Genomic DNA, 24016 nt, shown 5'->3' on the forward strand with positions numbered 1-24016 from the left:
CAGAAACTTGAGAGTCAGACCTTATGAGGAGGCAGCCCATTATATATCATTGCTGCTTTTAGCTAGAAGGGACCGTATGGGAAGTCTATAGACTCTTGTTTGACTTAAATTTTCCCTTTGCATTTTTTATGGTCTAAAAACCCACAATGTTTAAAAACCCTTTGAAAAGAAACAAAACCAAACAAAACCACACACCCCACCATTCTGCCACACAAACATACCACTAGTGACATTTTTGTGTATAAATTTTTACCCTTTAAAAAAAGTAATTATTATTTTGAATGTTTAGTACATTCATAAGGTTAAAAAAATATGATGATATACATAGAAACTCTCCTTCCTACTCATCTTTACCATTCTTTCCCACCCCCATCCCCCCCAGGTACTAGCTTCTTGTATATTCTTCTAAAGACTTTTAAATGCATGTACAAGTAAATCAGTATATTTCTATATATTTCCCTTCTTTTTAGCACAAATGTTAGCATACTCTATGCACTATTCTGAATCTTGTCTTTTTTTCCTTTATATATCTTGTAGATTTTTCCGTGTCTATACAGAACTTCCTCATCCTTCTTTAGGGCTACACATAGTATTCCATTGCGTGCATATATAACTAATTTAACTAGCCACCTATTTATGGGCATTTAGTTTTCCCCCCAGTATTTTGCTATCACAGACAATGCTTTAATAATTACTTTGTACATAGATCGTTTTGCTGGTATATTTGAAAGTTAAATTCCTGGAAGTAGAGTTGCCTGGTTAAAGAGGTATATGCATTTAAATTTTGACCGCTGTTCCCAAATTGCCCTCCGAAGCGGTATTATCCTTTCATCAATGCCTTTGTAGACACATGCAGTCATATTGCACATTTGCTTTGCACCTGTTTCTTCACAAATATCCATAACATTCCCATGTAAATTTTCTGATTACCATTTTATACTAGTTTTTAAAACTATATAGGTCAAGCTTTTTAAAAAATTCAAACAAAACAGAAGTATGTAAAGTAAAATGTACATGTTTTCCACTCAGGAATTTATTTTGGCAAATTTGGCATTTAATCTTCCAGTCATTGTGATACCAATGCTCATAGGCACAAATAGGACTGTACTATGCTGACTGTTCTGTAGCTTGCTTGTCTTCAGTTCGTAGTGTATTGTGAACGTCATGTCATTACACATGGATCTACCTCATTTCCCCCCCAGCTTTATTGAAATATAATAGACAATTAGTTGCTCGTATTTACATTGTACAATTCAATGAGTTTTTTTCAATTATAATTCGCATACAATAATATATTAGTTTCAGTTGTACGGCATAGTGATCAGAGATCTGTTAACTCACAAGGTGATCACCCCAGTAAATCTAGTACCCCTCTTCTCCCTTACATATTTATTACAACATTGCTGATTATTTTCCTTACGCTATATTTTATATATCCATGACCATTTTGTGACTATCTATTTGTACTTCTTAATCCCTTCGCCCTTTTTCACTGTTCCCCCCAACCCTCTCCCATCTAGTAGCCCTCAAAATATTCTCTGTATCTATGAGTTTGTTTCCACTTCTTTTTTTGTCATCGCTATGGTTTATTTTGTTCTTTAGATTCTACATGCATGTGAAATCATGTGGTATTTGTCTTTATCTATTTACTTCAATACCCTCTGGGTCCATCAAGGCAATATCTTTTTCCATCCCCTTCCTTTTAATCTGTGTGTCATCTAATCTGGAGTGAGTCTCTTGTAGGCAGCATATGTAGGGGTCTTGTTTCCTTATCCATTCAGCCATCCTATCTTTTGGTTGGAGCACTTACGTGTTTCTCATTTGAGGTAACTGTTGATAGGTATGTAGTTATTACCAATCTTTATTCATGTTTTTGATATATGTCTTTTTCTTCTTAAAGAAGTCCCTCCAACATTTCCTGTAATACTGGCTTGGTGTTGATGAATTACTTTATTTTTGTCCGGGAAGCTCTTTATCTGTCCTTTGACTCTAAATGATAGCTTTGCTGGATAAAGTATTCTTGGTTGTAGATCCTGGGTTTTCATCATGTTGAATATTTTGTGCCAATCCCTTTTGGCCTGCAAAGTTTCTTTTGAGAAATCAGCTGCCATTCTTATGAGTGCTTCTTTGTAGGTAACTAATTGCTTTTCTCTTGCTGCTTTTGAGATTCTCTCTTTGCCTTTAACCTTTGGCATTTTAATTATAATGTGTCTTGGTGTGGTCCTCTTTGGATTCCTCTTTTTGGGGACTCTGCGCTTCTTAGGGTTGTATGTCTATTTCCGTCACCAGATTAGAGAAGGTTTCCATCATTATTTCTTCAAATAGGTTTTCAACTTCTTGTTCTCCCTCTTCTCCTTCAGGTACCCCTATGACTTAGATGTTTTTACATTTAATTTTGTCCCATAGCCTCCTTAAATTATTATTATAATCTGGCTTCTTTTTTCTTGCCGTTCTGATTGAGTGTCCTTGGCTTCCCTATCCTCTATCTTGGTGGTTCGATCCTCTTCATTCACTTTGTTGATTCCCTCTAATATACTCTTCATCTCAGACAATGTATTCTTCATTTCTGACTGGTTCTCTTTTATAATTTCCATTTCCATTTTAATGTTTTTTTTTTAAATCTCTTTGTTAAAGTTCTCACTGAATTCTTCTACACTTCCCCTAAGTTCATTGGGCATCTTTATAACCAGTGTTTTGAACTCTGCATCTGATAGATTGCTTGACTCCATTATTTCTGGATCTCTGTTCTGTTCTCTCATATGGTTTCTGCATCTTTGTCTTCCCATTTTGGCTGCCTTTCTGTGTCTATTTCTATGTACTAAGCAAAGCTTCTAAGTCTCCCGGTTTTATTATTGTGGCTTCGTGTAGTAGGTGTCCAGTGGCACAGTTGAGAGGGGTTCAGCTGCAGGCCAATTCAGCCCTAGCCTGTACCTCTCTAGGGCTACCTGTTAAGATTTAGCAAGCAATCCACAGAAGCTGTGCTTATAGTTGTCTCAAGAAGCCATGCCAGTAACCGAGATCAGCTGCCACCAGTGTGGGTCTTGGAGCTACTCAGCAAAGGGCACAGGACTTGCTGAGAATTCATCTGGATGTGGCTTGGGTGGGGCCATGAGTTGGGGGAAGAAGAGTTTCAGGGAATCCTCTGGGTAGAGCGACCTCTGTTATCCAGTCTGATGATGTCTCGACTGTGGTGGCACTGAGTCCCCACACTGAGAGGAGAGAGGGTTCAACAGAGGAACAATGGGTACCACTAGCACTTCTGCTCGGGAGAAAGACTAATCTCTTGTCCTCACTCCAACAACTCACTGTCCTCCTGTAAGTCCCTGATGCTCCCTAGAGCACCCGACCCGGCGCTTGAGCTCAGAGCGAGTGAGTCCGTCTCTGCGAGAAAGTCCAGTTGCTGTCACGGCCCCTTTAAGAGGATCTGCAGGTGCTGGCTGCTCTGTTAAAGCCTCTGTTTCACTCAGCTGCTGGGGTTGGCAGCCTTGCATCTTCGTGCCCTTCTACCTTCTGCCATTGCAGGGTGATTTCTCATTTCTCTCCCTAGTTGTAGAGCTTCTGTTCATCTAGATGCCAGATGACTCTGCTTGCTGTGTGCTCTGTTTTTGTCATACTTTTGTTGTGTTCGCAAGAGCAGATGAACAAAGTTTCTATCATCTATGCCATTTTGCCCAGTCTCTCAGATTTTTCAGCCAATGGTCCCCAAACTTTTAGAACCAGGGACTGGTGCTCCTATGAGAATCTAATGCCTGATGATCTGAGGTGGAGCTGAGGCGGTGATGCTAGTGCTGGGGAGTGGCTGCAAATACAGATCTGGATCTACATCATTTTTACCTCATTTTTAAAGAAGATGCACAATAAGCCAATATATGGATGTGCCAAAATATGTGTAACTGTCCCCTATTAATAGGTATATTTTGTGTTTTCCAGTCTTTTGCCACTACAAACCATGCTGTAGCGAACAAGCTTGTATATATCCTAATTCTCATTTTAATAGCTAAATTCCTAACCTACCATGCTGATGTTCCATAGTATATTAAATCTTCCCCTATTTGTGGAGGAAGGGTTAGGTTATTTCCATGTGTTAAGTCATTTCCATTTGCTTTTGAAAATGATGTTCAATGACTGATTCATTCATTCACTCAGTGAGTATTTATTGGGCATTGACTATGTGCCAAGTGCTGGCCTAGTCCCTGGGATACAGCAGGGAAGTCCCTGCTCTCATGAAGCTTACCTTCTAGTTGGAGAGACAGGCTACAGACAAACAAATGAGATAGTTTCCCTTGTGGTACGTGCTATGAAGAAAATGCACAGGGGACGCTTGGAGGTGGTGGGGGGTGTAGATAGTCTACTTTGAGCAGAGAGAGAAAGACTGGTTGTGCATAGGCTGTTGCTCTAGTCCAGATGTTGCTATGAAACTGCTTTATGCATATGATTGTTTCCTTTCTTAAAATTATTTTTTTGGAATCCACTCACAGGAGTAGATGAAAGAGTATGAACATTTGTATATATTGCCAAAATATTTTCCAAAAGCATAGAAACAAAGTACAGTGTCCCCAAACACATATGTAAGACCACCAGCTTCTCTGCAGCCTCACTGGCTGTTCCACCCTTTACACTGGGGGTCCAGCTAGCGGGGCTAAATGAGTTGCTCGAGGTATATAGAACAGAGTGATGGGAAAATAACCCATCCCTTCTGTGTCTTCAGATGCTCCCACTTGGTACTTCCTGATCCATTTACTTAGTAGAATGACCACAGGCTTGGAGCCAGCCCTACCTGTGTGACAGGGGGTAAGTCACTTAACCATACATAACAAGGCCATGATATATCAGTTATTGTGTGACTGTTTTCTGAACTCAGTATTTTCCTACATAATATGAATCTATGCCAAGAGCAAATTGTGAAACACACTTTGTTTTCAGTTACCGCCCAGCTCCCTTCTGTGCTGTTCTCTTTTGGCACCTCCCCCTTATCCGGCCCGGGGCCTGGCACTCTGCCTTCCTCCTGGCAGTGGCGCCAAGGTACGTGCTAACACGGCTAGTGGCTTAACTGTTAATGCTCCTCCCTTTCCCTTCCTAAGAAAAAGATTTTAATCTTCCCTGGGGCTTTCTGGAAACCAAGCCTTAATCTGGATTCTAGAATAAAATGTTTTTAATGGTGGTAATTTTAGTCACTAGGGCATCCATCAAATCTCAGGATATCTTGGCCAGTGTACAGAGCTAACTCCAGGAAAGTGAGGGAGGCCCAGGACTGGAGATTTCATCTTCACCGTGTCTCCTAAGCCTGTTCTTATCTTTTCATTGCCAGGAGAGACCCTCCCCCTGGTGCTGGCCCTGTTTATGTTTGTTGGTTTCATGCTGATCCTGGTGGTGGTGCCACTGTTTATCTGGAAGATGGGCCGGCTGCTCCAGTCCTCCTGTTGCCCTGTGGTGGTGCTTCCTGACACCTTGGTAAGAGTGCTCTGTTTTTCCTTTCAGCATGACACTGACCAGGGTAGTTTGGGCTGTAGTTGGGCATGGGCACACATTTCCTGGGTCGACAAGCATTTGTGCAGGATGTCACTTTTAATTAGAGGAGCTGGGAAAGACTTCCCTTCTCCAGGGAGTAGGGACCTTTCTCAGTCCCATGAGGCCACTGCCACTTGCCCTCAGAACCTGGCAGGCCAAAGGAACAGCTGTGTTGCCCAGCCCAGGATGCTCAGCATTTCAGGAATCACGCATAGTCTTACCATTCTGGACTAGCCTGCCAAGCATTCTTGGCCCCTTCCCATGATTATAAGAGCAGCTTCATCCAGTTACTTGTTCCACACAACATAATCAGTTCACATGCCAAAAGCCTCATTGGTTCTCAGGGTGAAGTGCATGTGTGTGAATGTGAGAGGCATGGACTGTACTTTGCCTTTGGCTGCGAACAGGGGAACAATCTGGACCTGCCTGATGACTTAGGATATCCACCTGTTTTCTCAGCTCCTCGCAAGCCCAGTGTTCTACTCTTACTCCTGAGGACACTTGACCACCAAGGCTTCCCAGTGGGGATAGGACTTGTGTGCCCACACCAGGGTGGGAGAGAAGCAAAAGCAGGCCTCTAGCATCTCTCCTCATTGTTCCATCTGGCTGCTTCCTGTCCCCTCCCCAGCTCCCTCCAGACCTCAACACATGAAGCAGCTCAAAAACAAAGAAAAACAACAACAAACAAAAACGAACCCATTTCTGCCACCTTAGGGATTTCTCACAGTTCTCTCCTGGGAGGAAGGAGTTACTAGTCAGCTTCTCAGAAGCAACTAGAGCGGGACCTGCCTGCAACCTACACATTCCTGTAGTTCTGCATCAGCCTGGAGTCGCTCTGGAGGGAGCCACTCTTGTGCTCTCTGCATGTCCCTGAGAGTGAGGGCCATGCTCTCCCGACACGAGAGGGATGATTCTCTGTGCAATCTAGTTTTCATGACATTCCTCTACCTTGTCATCCTAATGCCAGCTCTCTTTTTCTCTCCAGAACGTCTAGGTGGTCATAACTTTAGCTGACATTAGTACAGGGGTAAGCACCAGGCACTGTTCTAAGGCTTTACATATTAGACTCATTTCATTTTTCCCTTTTCATAATATTTACCAATATGCTTTTCATCAGTTCCCTCTTCAGCCCTCTCTGAATGACTACATGGTTTACTGCTAAACATGAAGGCAGTGTGGTGTGTCAAACACAGGAGGCAGGGCGGGCCTCATTCCCCTTCAGCAAGAACTGGAGGGGCTAAGTTCCCTAAAGCATAAAACAATGTGCATTCTGCAGTGGTTGGGGTAGTGTTTTATAAATATAAATTGGGTCAAATATTTGATAATGCTATTCAGATTTTTTTGTATAGTTCTATCAGTTATTGAGAGAGAGACAACAAAATCTCTAACTATGAGTACAGATGTGTCTGTTTCATCTTTTATGTCAATTTTTCCCTCACATATTTTGAAGCTCTGTTTTAGGCGCATACATATTTATGAGGGATGCATCTTCCTGAGTAATTGTGTCTTTTATCATCATGATTTCATCACTGCCAATAGTCCTTATCCTGATATCAATATAGCCTTTATTTATTTATGTATTTGGGTTTTCTGTTTGTGTGGTATATCTTCTTTCCATATTCTTACTTTAAACTTATCTGTGTCCTTATATTTAACGTGTGGCTCTTCTAGCAGCATATAGTGGTTCTTTTATAAGAAACAAATCTATTTCAACAATCTCTTCCATTTAATTGGAATGTTTAGTCCATTAACACTGAACTCTGCGCCTCTCATTTTCTGGCTTTTGTGTTAGTATTCATATGTGCTTTCTGGTCCTTCAGGCCAATAAGACTCTCATCGTTCATGGCACCAAGAAAAACCTATCCTCAGACAAGGAACTGCAACAAATGGGAAACCGAGTGACATTCCGTTCTTCCAAGTGCCAACTTTTTGTTGCTCTCCGATGAATTAAGGAAGCTGGTTTCCTATTTTGATCAGTTTTTGAAGGAATTGTCTATAGGAGGATTGGTGTTCCTCTGCCATAAATAGAAGCAGAACCCTGCAGTGAAAGAGGACTGCCTGAACTAATCCAAAATGATAATAATATAAGGGGAGCATTCCTGGCTCAAGCAGGTCACTGGCTCTTCTTTCCCACACATGGTGGAAAGCTCTGCCTTCCTCAGCTGGACTCCATCAAGTAGTCACCCTTTGTGGGTTCTCTCTTAATCCTGTTGCCCATGCCCACACCCTAGTCACAGGTCATGCCATTTCTAACGCCCTCTCTCATTATTCCCCTTCTGGTCCTACATTCGTCGGCCCAGCAGAATTGCCTCCCTGCTTCAGGATCAGGGGTACTACGATCCCTTCCAAGACCCTGTGTCTTGTTAGTGAGCAACAGAGTAAAGGGCCAGGGATAGAACCATGTAAAGGGCCAGTTCCTTACAGAATTTCAGGTGCCATGAAGAGCCCTCAAATGACAACAACTAGGGATTCTAATGTGTTATGAGCCACACCCTAAAAGAGCTTTTGGAGAAAAACAGATAACTTAAATGAGGCCAGAGACAAGGGGACTACGCGGGTACAACCACTTTCACCCGGGGAAGACGATACCACTACTTCCGATGAACTTTGCTTCTCTGTTCCCCTTACTATCCTCCCGACGTCATTTCATTGTCTGTTCCTAAATGCATTTCTTTCCATAAGGCTTTTCATTTGTATTCTGTTTATCCCCAGACATTTTAAGTGGACAATTTCTCTGAGTATGTGACTTTCTCACAGTGCTGTGTAAGAAATAGATCACTGGTGTTCATTAAATCTCAAACAGATGCTGAAGCTGTCCATCACCACCGCCGTCTCTCCCTCTCTCAGCCTCGACTTTAGTACAGTCTGGCTGCACTTTCACATTTGCATTAGTTCTGGATAATCCTCTAAATTATTAAAAAGCAACTTCCAACAACTCTTGCAAAATCTATGCATTTTTCCAATTAAACCATAGAAAATTATCAGGCAGAAATCTTTGACAATTCTTTAAAACGCCCTATTGAGTTTGTAAGTGTTTAATTTATCTGCTTGGATTAAATATTTCATGTCTACATCTATAATTTTGTAGTTGGTGTTGGCTGTAGTCTGAAATATACCATTAAGAATGCCTTTCCATTCAAGTCGATACCACCGAGTAACAGTCTAAAGCAGAAATATATATGCAAGGAAAATTATATTAAGACCGCTCAGTGTATATTCCCTGTTTGAAAATATAATTTCTTTTTCTTATCTTTCATCCATAATTTCTTCGTGGGAGTGGAGGCTTCGGTGCTAAAGGGTCTTCCTTTCCTTTCCATGACTCACTTTATTCTTTCTCTTCTTGCTGTCACATCCACTGTAATGTGAGTAGCCAGCATAAAGATGACCCCCAGTTGTTCATTTGTCAATAAACCATTCCAAGTATGACTTTTTGTGCTTCATAGAAAGTGGAGTTTGTGAGCTCAGATGCCTCTGGGGCCCAGATAGGAACAACAACAAAAAAGAGTATGCAGTACAATTAATGTAATTCAACGGGGACCATGAGAAACATATTCCAGCTAAAGAAGGCAGCTGCTTCTCAATTGCAGCAGGTTGCTGCCAACAGAGAATGGATGTGAGCCAGTTCTACCAGATTCTCAAGTTTTAAATGAGAAACCAAAAAATCTAGACTTTCATGAGAGATCTCCTGGGTTTTAAACGGTGAAAACTAATTCAAACTGAAAATGTATATATCCACTGAACCTTGCTTGAAAGTTTGTTCTAACCTGTGGGACAGCAGTTTTGTAGCTTCTGAAATTCTGAGATTATGTTGTTTTACTTCAGTGTTCTACAACTACGCTCTCCAATATTGTTGTCACTAGCCACGGGTGACTGTTAGACACTTGAAATGTGGCTAGTGCCGATTAAGATGTGCTGTATATATAACATACACAGTGGATATGAAGACTCAGTACAAAAAAAGAATGTAAAGCATTATAGGAATATATTACATTAATTACATGTGGACAGATTTTTAAATAAAACATAGTATTAAAATTAATTTTACCTGTTTCTTTTTACTTTTTAAAATGTACTGCTAGAGAATTTTAAATTGCCTGTGTGGCTCATATTATATTTCTCTTGGATAGTGCTGCTCCAGAATTAAAAAAAATAATCAAGTATAACCACTGCAGATTTAGGTAGCCAGTGTCCTGAGAATCTGACTGGACCGGCAGCAGTGAATTGGTGGTGGGTTTCGCAAAGACACCCCCACTCAGTGAGCCCTGCTTGTACATTGTCCTTTCCCATTATTTGCATGTGGACACTAAGAGTGAGCCCCTGAAGCTGCTTCTTTACAAACAAGGATCAAAGGCAACTGACTCGATGAAGCTGATGTCTTCTGCGGACGGAGGTGGAGGAAACCATTGTGCCTACTTATCTGTGCTCATGTGCCACTCTTTGGAGTGATGACAGGAAGGGCCATGAGAGATAACTGCAGAAGAACCTCCAAATGGTGGAAGTGAGCAAGCTAGTAATGGTTGGGGAGGGTCTCTCTGAAAAGTTGATACCTGGAGTTTTATCATCAGTCATGATAAAGTATTGAGGACATTGGGAGAAGATGTCAGGAACATAAAATATGAGCTGGAAAAGGACTCGTGTTTCTGAAGCATCATCTCTGGACTGGGCACCCAATTAGGTGATGTATGTAGAGCATCTCCTATCAGATCATTATTTTCAGAGCTCTCTGGTAGAAGAATGTTAGATTTTTTTGACAAGAATTACGTTCTGGGCTTTTGTGGGGTAGGGTCCCACAGAGAGGAGAGCTGATGGAGCAGGGCCCCAACAGATCTGCTGGGCAGTGAACTGGGAGATGATCTCAGAAACTGTTGGAAGCCCCCGATCTAGGAGTTACAATTGTCTTCAGGCTTTTTTGTTGTTTGAGATTTAATTAATGGAATAATTGGGATTTTGTGATAGGCTCTACGACTAGTACTACTTTACAATTACTATTCATCTAATGAATATTAATGAAAATTATTTTTCAGAAAATCACCGATTCACCCCAGAAGTTAATCAGCTGCCAAAGGGAAGAGGTGGCAGCCTGTGCCATGACTGTGCTGTCTTCTGAAACTCTTCAGGGCCTGGATCTAGCAGTCTTGGAGAAGTGCCCAGCTGAAGCTGAGGAACCTGGTCTGCATGACATAGGAGTCATGACGGGAAAGGCTGTGTTTCTGTTTTCTTCCATGGACAAAGGACAGGAGAAGTCAGAAGAGCCTGCTATGTCCATGTGTAGAAGCAACTGTCAGAGGCAGAGTTGTCTGGCAGACAGAGCACTGATGGGGTCAGGAGATGTGTCTCTAGAACTGAATCTATCTGCATCTACTAGCTGAATCACCCTAGGGAAAGTGATTTCATCTCTCTGGCCCTCAGTTTTCTCATCCATAAAATGGGTGGATTAACTATGCAACTGTTATACCATATATATATCTCCAGCACTGGCAGAGCTGTAGGGAAATTGGTGACACTGTGCATTGCGATTGGTTCATCTTTTCTGAAGAGCAGTATATACATGTATAACAGAGACTCTATATACCAGCTGGCTTGGAGATCCCACTTTCCTAGAGAAAGGCTTGAAGAGGAAAGGAGGGATGGGTACACTGGTGTTGATTTTACTTCATGCCAAGTGCCTGCATAGAGGTGAATGACTCAGCTGCTCTCCAATACATGACCTGGAGGGAGGCCACAGCTCCACTGGAAATGGGATGTGCACGGGTGCTGTGGATACTGTAAAGGGTAAATAGTGTGAGCACACTGAGGACAGCAGCTAAAATGTATGTGTATAATGAGACGACAATGCAGAAGGATGTCAAGAATAAGTGTGATGTTTGCTGCGTTCCTTTTTCCTGTAGAGTTGTTAAAGTATAGAATTAAAAATAAAAAAGGTCACCTTGGGTGATCTTTTTGGTTTCTTCCAAAAAGTTATCTCAAAAACCTTGGGTCCAGAGAGGCCCCTGAAGACAACCTTTGGTCAGGAGGTGTGGGGCAGCCCTAGGTAGGGAATGGAGCAGAGAAAGAGTCGGGAGCAGCCTCTGGCCACATGAGAACTCTGACTGAGGCAGCTGGCCAAGGCCTCACCTGGTCTTCCTGGTCACCTGGTCTTTCCTCACTCCATAGGAAATCCCTTTGGGGACCTCTTTTCTTTAACACAACTCGTTCAGGGCATCCTCAGCTCCTGGAAGCCTTTTCAGGCCACTCACTTCCACCAGGAGAGCAAAAGAGAGTCAGAGAAGGAACGGAGGGTGGAAGTTTCTTGAGGGGTGAAGGGATCGATGGGCAAGGCCTGTGCCTCCCTTCTGAGCCCCCACCCTTCCCAGGTCTGGAGCTTCTGAGGTGGTTTGTCTCCATGCTCACTTTCTGGGCCTCTTCCAGTCAGCCCATTGGTGGGGACAATCTAACTGCCTCAGTCAGATGTTTGCCTCTATTAGACAGAGGCCCATAACCCTCTCTCCACCGGGTGGGGTTTCAGGTAGTCAAAGGATGGGCTCTATCTAGGAAGGTGAGATTGCTGAAGATCTTCTCCTTTGTACCATTTTGTATGCTTCTGTGTTGTGACTCTTTCATGAAGAGTGTTTGTTAATTTTATATTTGGCCTAAACTGGAAACATATTTTTAGTTTGCAACAATAAAGACTGTACTATCACTATGATCATCACTCTCCCTCTTCCCTCTTTCTGGCCCCTCCATCCTGGGGCCACTGTCCCTCTGTCACCTGTCCAAGCCCAGAACCCAGAAATGACCCAAACTTTCCCTCTGGTGAGTCTCATAATTAGTCCCAGTGCCCATTTGTTCTTTCTGGCATGTACAGGTATATAGAAAGTTCTCTCGATTATTCTGTTGTCTTCTCATGTCCCTAACATGCATTCATGGGGGCCCAACCACACACCAGACAAGCTAGTCCCCAGTAGCAGAGGGGCTGTCACCTCTGTAGCTGGTTATGTCCTCCTCTCTCCTGGAGAACTTATGTCCTGACTCCCAAACCTCCTCTCTTCTGAGATACTTTAACAATAAAAAAATAATAACTGTAATAAGTGTAATAGGACAACAGTGAAGACTGACCATGTCTTTCAGGCCTTGCAATTGCTCCACCTGATAGAGTGAGTGCCCTTGACCACAGAATGAAGCCCAGTTTTCTTAGTCCTGCCTTCAGGGCACAACTGCCAGTGTCCAATGAACGAAAACCCCTGCTCCAGGAGGCTGCATCCCAGAGGGGGAAAATGGGAAATTATAATAATAAAACGATTCAAAATAAAATAAAGTAACTTATTATTAAGTGAATTATTTGGTATATTGGGAATTTATAAATCCTATGAAAAATGAAAAGGTAAAGCAGAAAATGTGGGTGGGGTGGAGGCAGGCTGCAGCCTCCTTAAAATGAAAATGAATGGGAACAAGTGAACCACCACTGTTTTTCAGAGAAGTCCTTACATAGCCACGCAGAGTGAGAGATTAGGAGAGACTCTAGAACAAAGTAATTTGGCAACAAATCCTTAGGAATGTGTATGTAGTCTAAAACAAAAACTTTATTCAGTACCGATATGTTTGAATTGATGGTGTATATTTTTTTGGAGCTATTCTCTCTAAGTTGTCAGAATAAGTAAATAATTATGTTTATTTTGATAGGAACCTAGATTTCATGATTAATGAAAGGGAGGGCCAAAATAGTGATCGGGTAGACTCAAAAACTTGGGTAAGAGCAGAGTACTGTTTGAATGGAACTGAACTTATCATATGAAGTCATGTCTTTATAAAATGTTAAATCAAAAATATATTTTCTTTTTGGCTTTTTTCCCCACCCAAATGGCCGGGTAGCAATGTTACCTCATAATGCACGCTGATGTCCAGAATTTGGTTTCTAATGCTACTTTTCTCTCGAAAGTGGCCAGGCTTTCTTGGATCGATATCAGATTCCATGTCTGCTCTTGGGCTAAAAGGTACAAAGCAGTCTCAGAACATCTACACCTTGTTGGGCCAGAAGCAAAGCTTTAAATAATCGGATCATTCAAAATTACACAATGATCAACCTAAAAAGGCTCCCACTGGCCAAAGCTGGGGCAACGTGAGCACCCACAAGGAGAATCTTGGCTGACATCGACTAACACAATAAATTTGAAGTCATGAGTCCAGAATGATACACGAAAAGAGCAAATGCTAACATAATGAATTCTCAAAGATGAATAGAATGCATTTCTACTGAGTCTTGTTAATCGTGTTGGGCTTATTGACTCACTTACTAGATCAATGAAGAATACTAGTAAATGTAAATTAGTTAATGTAAGTACACCAGTCAGAAAGCATTTTTCTTCACCATCACCATTCCTTGGCCCAAGCCACCACCCAAGCCCATCTGAGCTCCTGCAGCGGCTTCTCATGGGCTGCTCCACTTGCAATCTTTCCAACTTGCCCATCTCCTGTTCTACTAGGGATTTCATGGCAAAGTTTTTTAAAGATCCTTTTACAGAAGGATTGTAGACTCTGTCTAGCCTCTGCGCTACTCCCATCTCTTAAATTTTTTTTTCCCCTTTATTTTCCGTGTGCCCTATTTTTCCTTAGGCTAACTTTCCGTGGGTGCAGATCTCTCAGTTTCCTTTGAATCTGGCCTGCCTCACTCAGGGAACTTCCGCTGCTTCTGGAGCCCACCTAAAGGGGAGAATTGCATTACGTCCACGGGTATCTGGCGCCACCTTGTGTTCAGTGCTGGGAAATTCCTTCTTCTGTTCCCACTCGCTGAGAAACGCCCTGGGCTTCTAGGATAAAGGAAAAGCTCAGACAAGTTTCCTAGAATGAGAACTCAATTACAAAACTTCCACGGGCTCGACCTCTCACAAACCTTTACTGTCATAAGCGGATTTAGAGTTTAGTGGCCATCATCTCCTTACTCGTGCTCTGTCTGTGTCTAGCTCATAGCTAGGGGCTTCACTCTGCTCCCGTGGCTCTCCCTCCCTGCTGGGCCCTTAGCCTCTGACTCACTGCCCTGTCCGTCCTTCCTTCCTCTATGTTGCCCTTCCCTACCTCTTAAAAAAAGTGGTGTTTCCCTCCGCATGTCCCATGTGTCTGCCAAACTGCCTCAGTATAAGATGAAGCCTACAAACATCAACTTGGGTTTCTAGCCTTAAGAGATCATCCATACTCCAGAATTTAGGGCCTTCTGATGTCACCTCAACCTTCATTAACGACATCGAAAGGCTTTCTCAGGTGAGGCCTATTTCATTGACGTTAACTCACAGCTGTCTCACTTTCACTTTTGAGTCTTGCAATTGGAAATAGTTAATGGAATAGCTCCCTCTCCTCAGATTAAGCCCCGATTATGGAGGACCAATGGGGTGGAAGAATTACTGTATTTTAATAAAGACTTTTAATTTAGCGGATGGCAGAAAGTAGGTGCTGAAATTTAAATATACTGTATAACCGTAAACCGCTCAGTTTTAATTTATGAGATAATTTCTTTGTCAGATAACAGGATATGTCTCCTCCCTTCTATTTCTTTCTCTCTCCATGGCCCCTCCTTCTTACTTCTTTCTTTTTCTAACAGAGTTTTAAACTCTGAAGGAGAAATTTAACTTTGTGTTGGCAGACAAGCCTCGGGTTGAAGAACTGATAAGAAGCTTGGGTCTGAAGTGTGGTTCTAAACATGTTGCCTCGAAACAAAAAGCCCAGTTTCTGGAGATGCAGATGTTGTTGGTGGCAATAGGTACATGAAGGAGCTGGGTCTGGACTCCCCACCTGCCCCACTGGGCGGCGCTCTTCCTGCTCCTCTTCTTGTCCCTTTTACCCTAATTGGTGGTTGAAGCTTCAATGCTTGAGCTGACCAGCCAAGACTGGGCTGGGCTAATAGGGCAGCCCTAGGAGAGAACAGGAGGCCTTCTGAGCCTGATGGAGTAGCAGTCTGGCCTATTGATAACAGCGTCTGCATCTGAGATTTTATCTGAAAGTCCTGAGCCCCCTCTCAGGACTTGGGGAAGCCTCTGGCACTGTGGTTCTCTAGGTTGTTGAACCGTCTGTCCTATGTTGGCTCTCATGGAGAGGTGTCCACTCTTGTGGGCAGGACAGGAGAGGAGAGGCAGGGTTTCTACCAAAGCCACTAATAAACAAATTCTTCCCATCGGAGAGGGAAAACGTTGCCAATCAGTTCTCTTTAGTTTGGGTTCTTTTCTCTTTATTCTTTGTATATCTTTTGTAGGTTTTCAGTTTTTGGTTATTATGAGGTTATCATGTATATCATTAATCTATCTATAGCAGTCTATTTTAAGCCGATAGGTGTTTGAGTTTGAATATATTCTATAAGGACTACATTTTTACTCCTCACGCCATGCTTTATGTTCTTGATGTCTTGTTTTAGATTTTTTTGTGTTATGCATCTCCTAACTACTTGTTATAGTTTGAGTTGAGCTTGATACTTTTTTTATGATCTTTGTGGTAGCTTTCTAAATGTCTCATTTGCTATATTTATTAAATATTTGTCTTTACCTGTGAGATTTTTCCTTTTCTCATATTTTCTGACTTCTGGTTGTGACCTTCCTTTTTCTGTTTAAAGAAGACCCTTTAACATTTCTTGTAAAGCTGCTCTGAGATGATGAATTCCTTTAGTTTTTGCTTGCCTGGGAAACTCTTTATCTCTCCTTCAATTCTGAATGAGAGTCTTGCTGGGTAAATTATTCTAGGTTGTAGTCTTTTCTTTCAGCAATTTAAAGACATCCTGTCATTCCCTTCTAGCTTGTAAATTTGCTGCTGAGAAATGAGCTGATAGCCGTATGAGGTTTCCTTTGTATGTCATTCATTGTTTCCCTTTGCTTCCTTCAAGATTGTCTCTTTAACTTTTGCCATTTTAATTACCATATGTCTTGGTATGACTCCCTTTGGGTTCATCTGTCTGGAACTCATTGCGCCCCTGGACCCTGGATGTCTGTTTCCTTTCCCAGGTTAGGAAAGTTTTCATCCATTATTTCTTTAAATAAAGTTTCTGTTTCTTTCTGTCTTCTTCTTCTGGGATTTTTACAATATAAATATTTGAACACTTGATGTATTCCCACAGGTCCCTTAAACTATCTTCACTTTTTAAAATTCTTTTTCTTTTTGTGGCTCTGATTCATTGATTGCCACTAGTCTGTCTTCCAAGTCATTGATCTATTCTTCTGTGCTAGCTAAGTTGTTGTTGATTCCTTCTAAAGTATTTTTCATTTCAATTATTGTATTCTTCAGGTCTGCTTGGTTCTTTATTATAAACTTATAACTCTTTGTTGAAGTTCTCTCTAAGTTCCTCTACTCTACTCTCAAGTTTGAGAGCTTCCTTACGACTATTTCTTTAAATTATTTATCAGGCAAATTACTTATCTCCATTTCCTTAAGGTTTTTTTTTTTCTGAATATTTTTCTTGTTTCTTCATTTGAGAGATATTCTTCTGTCTTTTCATTTTGTTCGACTTTCTATGTTTCTTTGTATGAACGATGCAAAATAGTTCTCTCTCCCAGTCTTAGAAAAATGGCCTTATCTACAAGTGGCCTCTGTGTAGTGTGGATGAAAAGAAAGGGTTCTATGGAGAGTAACCTCACACGGTGATCTGATTGTAAATTCATAACTGGGCAGGTCCTGGTGGGTAGTTATGCCCCAGGCATGTAACTTTTTTGCTAAAAGGCTTATCTTTGCCTTAAGCAAGCCCTGTCATTGTTTCTGTGCATCTAGGTTAACACACTTTTGAAATGCCCCCTTTAAGACCCCTCCTAATACATGACCACACTTTCGTACCCCTCCTTCTACAGGGCAACCACCCTCAAGAGAGCACATAGTCTTAACTAGGTCGTGATCCCATACCTGCCTTGCTTTCTCCCACCTTCATGTAATTTTCCTTTCGTGTAATTTTCTTCCTGCTGTCTCCTTAATCTCAAATGTATAAAATAAATCACAAACTTATTCTCCAGAGCATTTGAGATCTTGCTCCATAGCATATGTCATCAGTTTGGGCTCAAACGAACTCTTAGAAAAATTCTCTACAAGTTTGGACATTTCTTACATCGACAGTAGGCTGTGTGTGCTGGTAGTTTTGGCAGGCTGGCAGGAGCTGAGCAGGTTCCTCAGGCATCTGGGGGGTAATACAGCTATACCAAGCTGTATTAGCTTCAGGTGGGGAGGCCAGGTGCCTGTAGTAATGCTCTGTTGATTCTGCTTGCTCCCTTTGTTTGGGGCTGAAATGGGCTTGAGTGATGTGTCCAAGAACGCCTGCTGCAGCGACCTCAGAGGTAGGTCAGAGCACCTGAATAAGAGCCCCCTCCCACCCTGTGGGGGTGGAAGGGGTTGTAAATTGGGACCCCGGAGAATTCCAGCAGTTCCCAGAGAGATCCCTTGGCTCCCCAGCCTTCTCTATACAGTCTTTCTCTTGTTTGTTGTTCAGAAAGTGGTCTTGTGAAAAAATGACTTCTGCGTAGGCTTCATATGCTGGGTAGTTTGGGGAAGCAGAATGGAACTGTGCAGGTACTTTGTGTCAATGGCACTGGCTTGTTAGGCTGGGGAGGCTCCAGGCAGGGAGGCCGGGAGAGTGTGGTAATGCCCTATTGTTCCTGTTTGCTCCCTGTGATGAAGGCAAAAGACTCTGGGCAATGTAGCTGTGAACATGTTGTGGTGATCTTGCAGGTGGCCAAAGCACATACATTGAGCTCCCGCCTGCCCCATCAAAGTGGAGGGGGATGTAAGCACTGGAGCTCAGCAGACCCTTGGCCTGAAGAGTTCCCACAGCTCCTAGAAGGCTCCTGTGGCTTTCCAGCATTCTCTACTCAGTCTCTTTCTCTTGTTTGTCCAGAAGCTGTTCATTCAGCCTTCAGTTGTCTTACAGGAGTAACTGCTCTTTATATATGTGTATAGTTGAGTTTGGTCATGGGAAGAGGCGAGTTCAACGTCCTCCTACACAGCAGCCATCTTGGACCTCTAAATATTGTCTCTTTGGAAATGAGCTTGTCCACTTTATTGGAAGACTGAGTAAAATGACCTGGGGCTGAAGCGTAGGCATATCTCTTGCTCGTCTAGCTCCAAAGTGTCAGAGACATGACCGGAAGACATCTGATCAAATAGTAGAATGAGCACACATCAAACCCTCTTTGTAACCTACTCCAAACACAGAGGAATGATACATGAAACACACACACACACACACACACACACACACATGCACACACACACACACACAATATTTGTGAATCAATAATGAAGAATAAGCTGACAGAGTAAGCTGATGAAGTGTAGCCCAGATGTGGAAGGAACTGGGTATACATAGGTTGAGCTTCAAAACTCATGTGGGAAGAGGGATGAGCACATCCCATGCTTGGTCAGAGAGTAGACCCATGCTCACAACATGAAGCTGGAGTTGGGGCCAGTTGTTTTGTGAATGGGGGGTGAAAACACTCCAGAAATGTGCTGTTTGCCCATGGTGCAGAAAAAAAAGGGGCATCTTTGTAAGAAATGGAAACTGGGCTGGTCTTGCACAGGAGAGCAACATCAGGAATTTTGTTGTCTGAGAGCAAACACCTCAAACTCCATACTGTGAGACCTGGTCCAGGATATGCAAGCCAGGAAGAATGGGCTAAGGCAGCTGCAAAGGACTCGTTAATAGAAAATACTCCCATGCAGAATGAATTGTAAAACAAAAATGACAAAGGACATGACAAAATTCATCCTAAGGCATATTTCACAGACTCAACAAACAGAAGAATTCAAAACAGAAGAGATGGAAATAATGGATAATTTGAAAATCTACTGACTCATGGAATGTCTCTCTCCTCCCTTAAAATTTACCTAGTAGGGAGAGGCAACTCCTCCCCTGCCAATTGATGACTTTTTTGGTTACTTCTGGATAATAGAAAGCTCTATAGTCACTTTAACTCAGAGTTTCAATTTATAACCAGGATTACCTATTTCCAGATAGTAATAACAACTTTGAACTCTTATGAGAGATAAAGCTTTTTTTTTTTTTGTCTTTAGCAGGTGGGCTTCCTTACTTCAGTGAAGGGTGTGATCAGTTTCTATCTCTCCTTTTTTTTTTATTTTACTTCCTTCCTTTTCACCTGTTGCCATTGAGATCCATCTGAAATTGGAGTTCAGGAAGGGATGAGGGGAATGGGGGTCAGGAAAGATCTTACAGGATTGGAACGGTTGAAGTCTGGTTTCAGGCTCCTTGGGATGAGTTGAGTTTTAAAGCTGATCCTTTCTCCTATGGGCACTTTTGTGAGTTCTTTGTAAGTTTTCATGCTGAAACTCTCAGGCTGTAACTCCCATGTAGGCAACAAATTTTATTTTTCCAGTGTGGGATGGTTTATATATCTGCTTGACTGGGCCACAGGTGCCCAGATATTTGGATAAACATTATCTGGGTGTGTCTGGGAGGGTGTTTCTAAATGAGAGTAACATTTGAATTGGTAGACTGAGTAAACCAGATTGCCTTCCTCAATGTGAGTGGGCCTCATCCAACCACATAAAGGCCTGACTGTCTCTGAGCTGGGACATCAGTCTTCTCCAGCCTTCAGACTTGGGCTTGCACTAGAACTTACACTATTAGCTCTTCTGGTTCTCAGGCCTTTAGGCTCAGACTGGAACTATATCATTGACTCTCCTGGGTTTCAACTTGCTAACTGCAGATCTCAGGATTAAAAACACTGGAGAAATGTCTTCATAATCACATGAGCCAATTTCTTATAATAAATCTCTCTCTCCATTCTGTTTCTCCATCCTGTTCACACATATATATGTGTGTGTATATATATATATATATATGTAAATCAGATTAATACAAATTTGGGTACTGAGAGCGGTTCGAGAGGAACAGAATTTTAAGAATGAGTTTTCTGAATTGGTTCTGAGGTTTCTGGAATTGGTTTTCTAATCGGATTAGATTTAAAGATGCTAAAGACTCCATTTCCCGTATTAAAAAGAGCACTGATATTCCATCGTGTGATTTGGTAATATAGATAGATATGCAAAATATCTCCATTAGATACTCTTTTTTTTTTTTTTTTTGACTATAGTTTATTTGAACCAAACTGACATTAGACACTTCTAATCAACCACTTATAAAAAGTAAGGAGCTGGGTGTATATGGTTCTTTCAAACATTTTTTTTTTGGAAACTAACGAATATAATGAGATTGGCTGGTTGCTCCTAATATGGCTGGATAAAGTGGCAAAAGAAAAGGATGAACTCGGGATTTAAATTCCCAGCTCAAAATGCTGCATAAATGACCTGAACGTGTCTATGAAGAAAACTTTTATCTTCTGTAATAGTAAGGTTCAGATTGCTGAAAATCAAGTGCAGAATCTCATCCTGTGATTGACTGAAAAACATTGCAAACTGAACTCCCAGCATCACGGGGTGTGTACTGTTAGAGTGAGGGCATTGATTGGAAAAGAATGGGATCTTGTACGTTGGCACGGGGAATTGTGGGAGGACCCTGATGAAGCTGGGGCCATTGAGCCCTTAAATTCTGCTGAGTCTTCTTTGTTAGTGTAGAAGGCATTCCCACCCCCAGTGGAAGCAGTCGTCCCGCCCTCAGTGGTAGCAATTCGTCACTGAGAGGGTTAACCCTGCCTTGACTGAGGAATCTGTGACAGTGTCCTCTGAGGCAGTTGTCATGCAAGACAATGCTGACCCTCCTCAGGACCCATCCCTACCATCCCTCTTTGCTTCTAGACCTATAACTAGACTCATGTCCCAGCAGGCCCCTAAAAGTGAGGCACAAAATGTTATCCATGAAGAGGTGCAGTACACTCCAAAAGAATGACTTGAGTTTTCTAATTTATACAGACAGAAATCTGGGAAGCATGTATGGGAATGGATATGGAGGGTGTGAAATAATAGGAACAGAAACAACGTTAGATTGGGTCGAATTTATCAATACATTTATTGATATCAATACTAAGCAGAGACTCTGCATTTATGTCACAGCTTAAGAGTTAGGAAGTGTTCTAACTGATTGACTTAAACATAGACCAAAAGGCAGCCCACAGCGAGCAAATTAAAAATGGCCTGCCTTGGCTTAATGTAGAGGAAGGGATTTAAAGGCTGAGGGAGATTGGAATGTTAGAGTGGATTTGTCATTTAAGACATACTCGCCCATACTTTTCACCAGTACTGTAAAAAATAGGTTTATGAAGGGAGCTTAAACATCCTTGAAGAGCTCTGTAGTTACTCTTCTCTGCAGGCTAGAATTTATAGTGGGAGATGCAGTCACTGAATTGAGAAATCCAAATGAAGTGGAAGCAATTGGATCTGGGGTAGCAGGGGCTAAGTGGTGGCATTCAGCCACCACAGACAAGGTGGATATGTTTAGCATAATGGATGGCTGAGTCAAAGCAGTAGTCAGAATAGTCTGACTCATGCAGACCTATGGCACTGGCTACTTGGTCATGGCGTTCCTAGAAGCCTACTAAATTTTTACTTGATCTGTGTAAGCAGAAAATTTCTAGGACGTGGTTCCATAGTGTAGCACTTAGCATGTCTGCTTTACACATAGGTCCTGGGTTCGCACCCCACTGGAGCCACGGTCCATGGTCTACGGCCATGGCATCTTGAACAAGCCTGATGTCTGATCTCGGAAGCTAAGCAGGGTTGGGCCTGGTTAGTACTTGGTTGGGAGACCGCCTAGGAAGACCAGGTGCTGTAGGCATAAATAATAATAATACATTAAAAAAAAAAGAAAAATTCTAGATCAAGTGAACACAAGTATAACGAATCATAAAAACAGAGAGTCATGGCCCTTCAATCAATTCCCAGACTTGAGCCAGTTTACAGACCCAGAGCCCCTTGAATGAAGGGAGGCTAGGTCTCCTTTAGAAAGGACCCCGGTGTGTGTGTTACATGCCAATGATTCAACTCCAACTCCGGGTGACCTTACGAGTGGGTGATATCCACCATGTCCTGTCCTCAACAGCCCTGCTCAGCTCCTGTAGACTCATGCCTATGGCTTCTTTTATGGAGTCAACATTATTGCCTTTTCCAAAGAACCCTGCCTTCTCATGATGTGCCTGAAGTAGGACAACTTCGGTTTTGTCATTTTTACCTCTAGTGATGTTTCAGCTTAATTTACTCTAGGACCCACTTGTTCATCTTCCTGAGACTCCAGTTTGATAACTGCAGATCTTGGGATGTCTTAATCTCCAAAATCACATGAACCAATTCCTTATAATCCCCTCTCCATGTGTGTGTGTGTGTGTGTGTGTGTGTGTGTGTGTGTGTGTGTGTGTGTATAATTTTCTATTTCTCTATAGAACCCAAGTGAAAACACAGCTGCAGCTTTCTTCCTTAGCTTCTGGGTTTTCCAGACGCTGCTGTCTACTCTGCATTCACTGTCCCTTTGGCCTCCTCAAAGTGAGCCAGGACCCACCCTCTTTGTTCCCCAACAGTACTGAACACACATCAGGCTCTCTGTATGGAGTCCTAAGGTTGGGGTTTAGAGATAAATTGTGCCCCTTCCACTCCTTCCCGGGGACAGTGAAACTCAGGGCACTCCAACAGCTCTCTCTCTAAAGATATCCTTTTCACAAATCCTTTCAAATGTCCAATGACTCAATCCTTTTTGTACCCTCTTAATGAGTGATAAGTATAATATTTGGGAATTATTTTTAGGTTTAATATCATGTTACATACTGAAGAGGTAAGAAGGAAATAGCATCTTTGCAATGAGACCAGGAAATTATTAACCATGAACAGATATGAAAAATATTGCCTACGGCCATGGTACCCTGAACAAGCCTGATGTCTGATCTCAGAAGCTAAGCAGAGTTGGGCCTGGTTAGTACTTGGATGGGAGACCACCTAGGAAGACCAGGTGCTGTAAGTGTAAAAAACAAATAAATAAATAAATGAGGAATTGTAAGCTGACAAGGTCCTTGTACTCTGCGAGGTCAACCAAGGGTTGCCTCACCTAAAAAAAAATTGCTGTTGGAAATAAAAGGACTACAATAAGTAAGATAAATAGTAGATTAGAATAGCTAATGATAGATGAGTGAATTAAAAGAGAAAAAGAAATTACATATAATACAGCACCAAAAGATAAAGAAATGAAAAATATGAGTAAGAGGTTGAGAGTCAAGGAAGATAGTCTGAGAAATTACAATACACATCCAAGAGGAATTCCCGAATGAGAAAACTAGTGAGAAAATAGGAGAGGGAATGGCTGAAAAATTTCCAGAATTGAAATAAAATTCCAGTTCAGGAAAGTACATTGATTGTGATGCGGGTAAAGCAATAGAAAACTAGACAATCTCTCCTGAACACCACCATGCCTCCCTGGGAACAGAAAAAAGAGATCTGGCATCAATGAAGTTGTGAGCCAGTGTCATCTAGATCATGTTCTCATGAAAGGAAATACCTGAGCTGAGTGTCCCCTGCTTTCCCCTGGCCCAGGGAAGGAGACTAGGAGGCGTGTGACTGGAGTCTCCACAGTTTTCTACTACTTTCTTCTTTCTCCATAAACTGAATAAACAGAAATTTTATT

At 42.1% G+C, this 24016-nt stretch overlaps 1 protein-coding gene and 2 pseudogenes across 1 annotated transcript in view; all 3 read left to right on the forward strand.

Annotated features, from left to right (window-relative positions):
- The window catches only part of IL20RB (interleukin 20 receptor subunit beta), a 35045-nt gene extending 22852 nt beyond the window's left edge, over nt 1-12193 (forward strand). The window contains 4 exon segments of the mRNA XM_039837238.1: nt 4709-4759; nt 4762-4791; nt 5309-5451; nt 10533-12193. Coding sequence (XP_039693172.1) covers nt 4709-4759; nt 4762-4791; nt 5309-5451; nt 10533-10877 — 569 coding nt within the window. The 3' untranslated portion in view covers nt 10878-12193.
- A 9877-nt stretch (nt 12194-22070) lies between these two features.
- On the forward strand, nt 22071-22186 carry LOC120582612 (uncharacterized; annotated as a pseudogene).
- Nucleotides 22187-23243: 1057 nt separating this feature from the next.
- On the forward strand, nt 23244-23359 carry LOC120582644 (uncharacterized; annotated as a pseudogene).
- The last annotated feature ends 657 nt before the right edge of the window (nt 23360-24016 follow it).

The sequence above is a fragment of the Pteropus medius genome, unplaced genomic scaffold (assembly GCF_902729225.1).
Source record: "Pteropus medius unplaced genomic scaffold, Ma_sr-lr_union100, whole genome shotgun sequence".
Taxonomy (NCBI): domain Eukaryota; kingdom Metazoa; phylum Chordata; class Mammalia; order Chiroptera; family Pteropodidae; genus Pteropus; species Pteropus medius.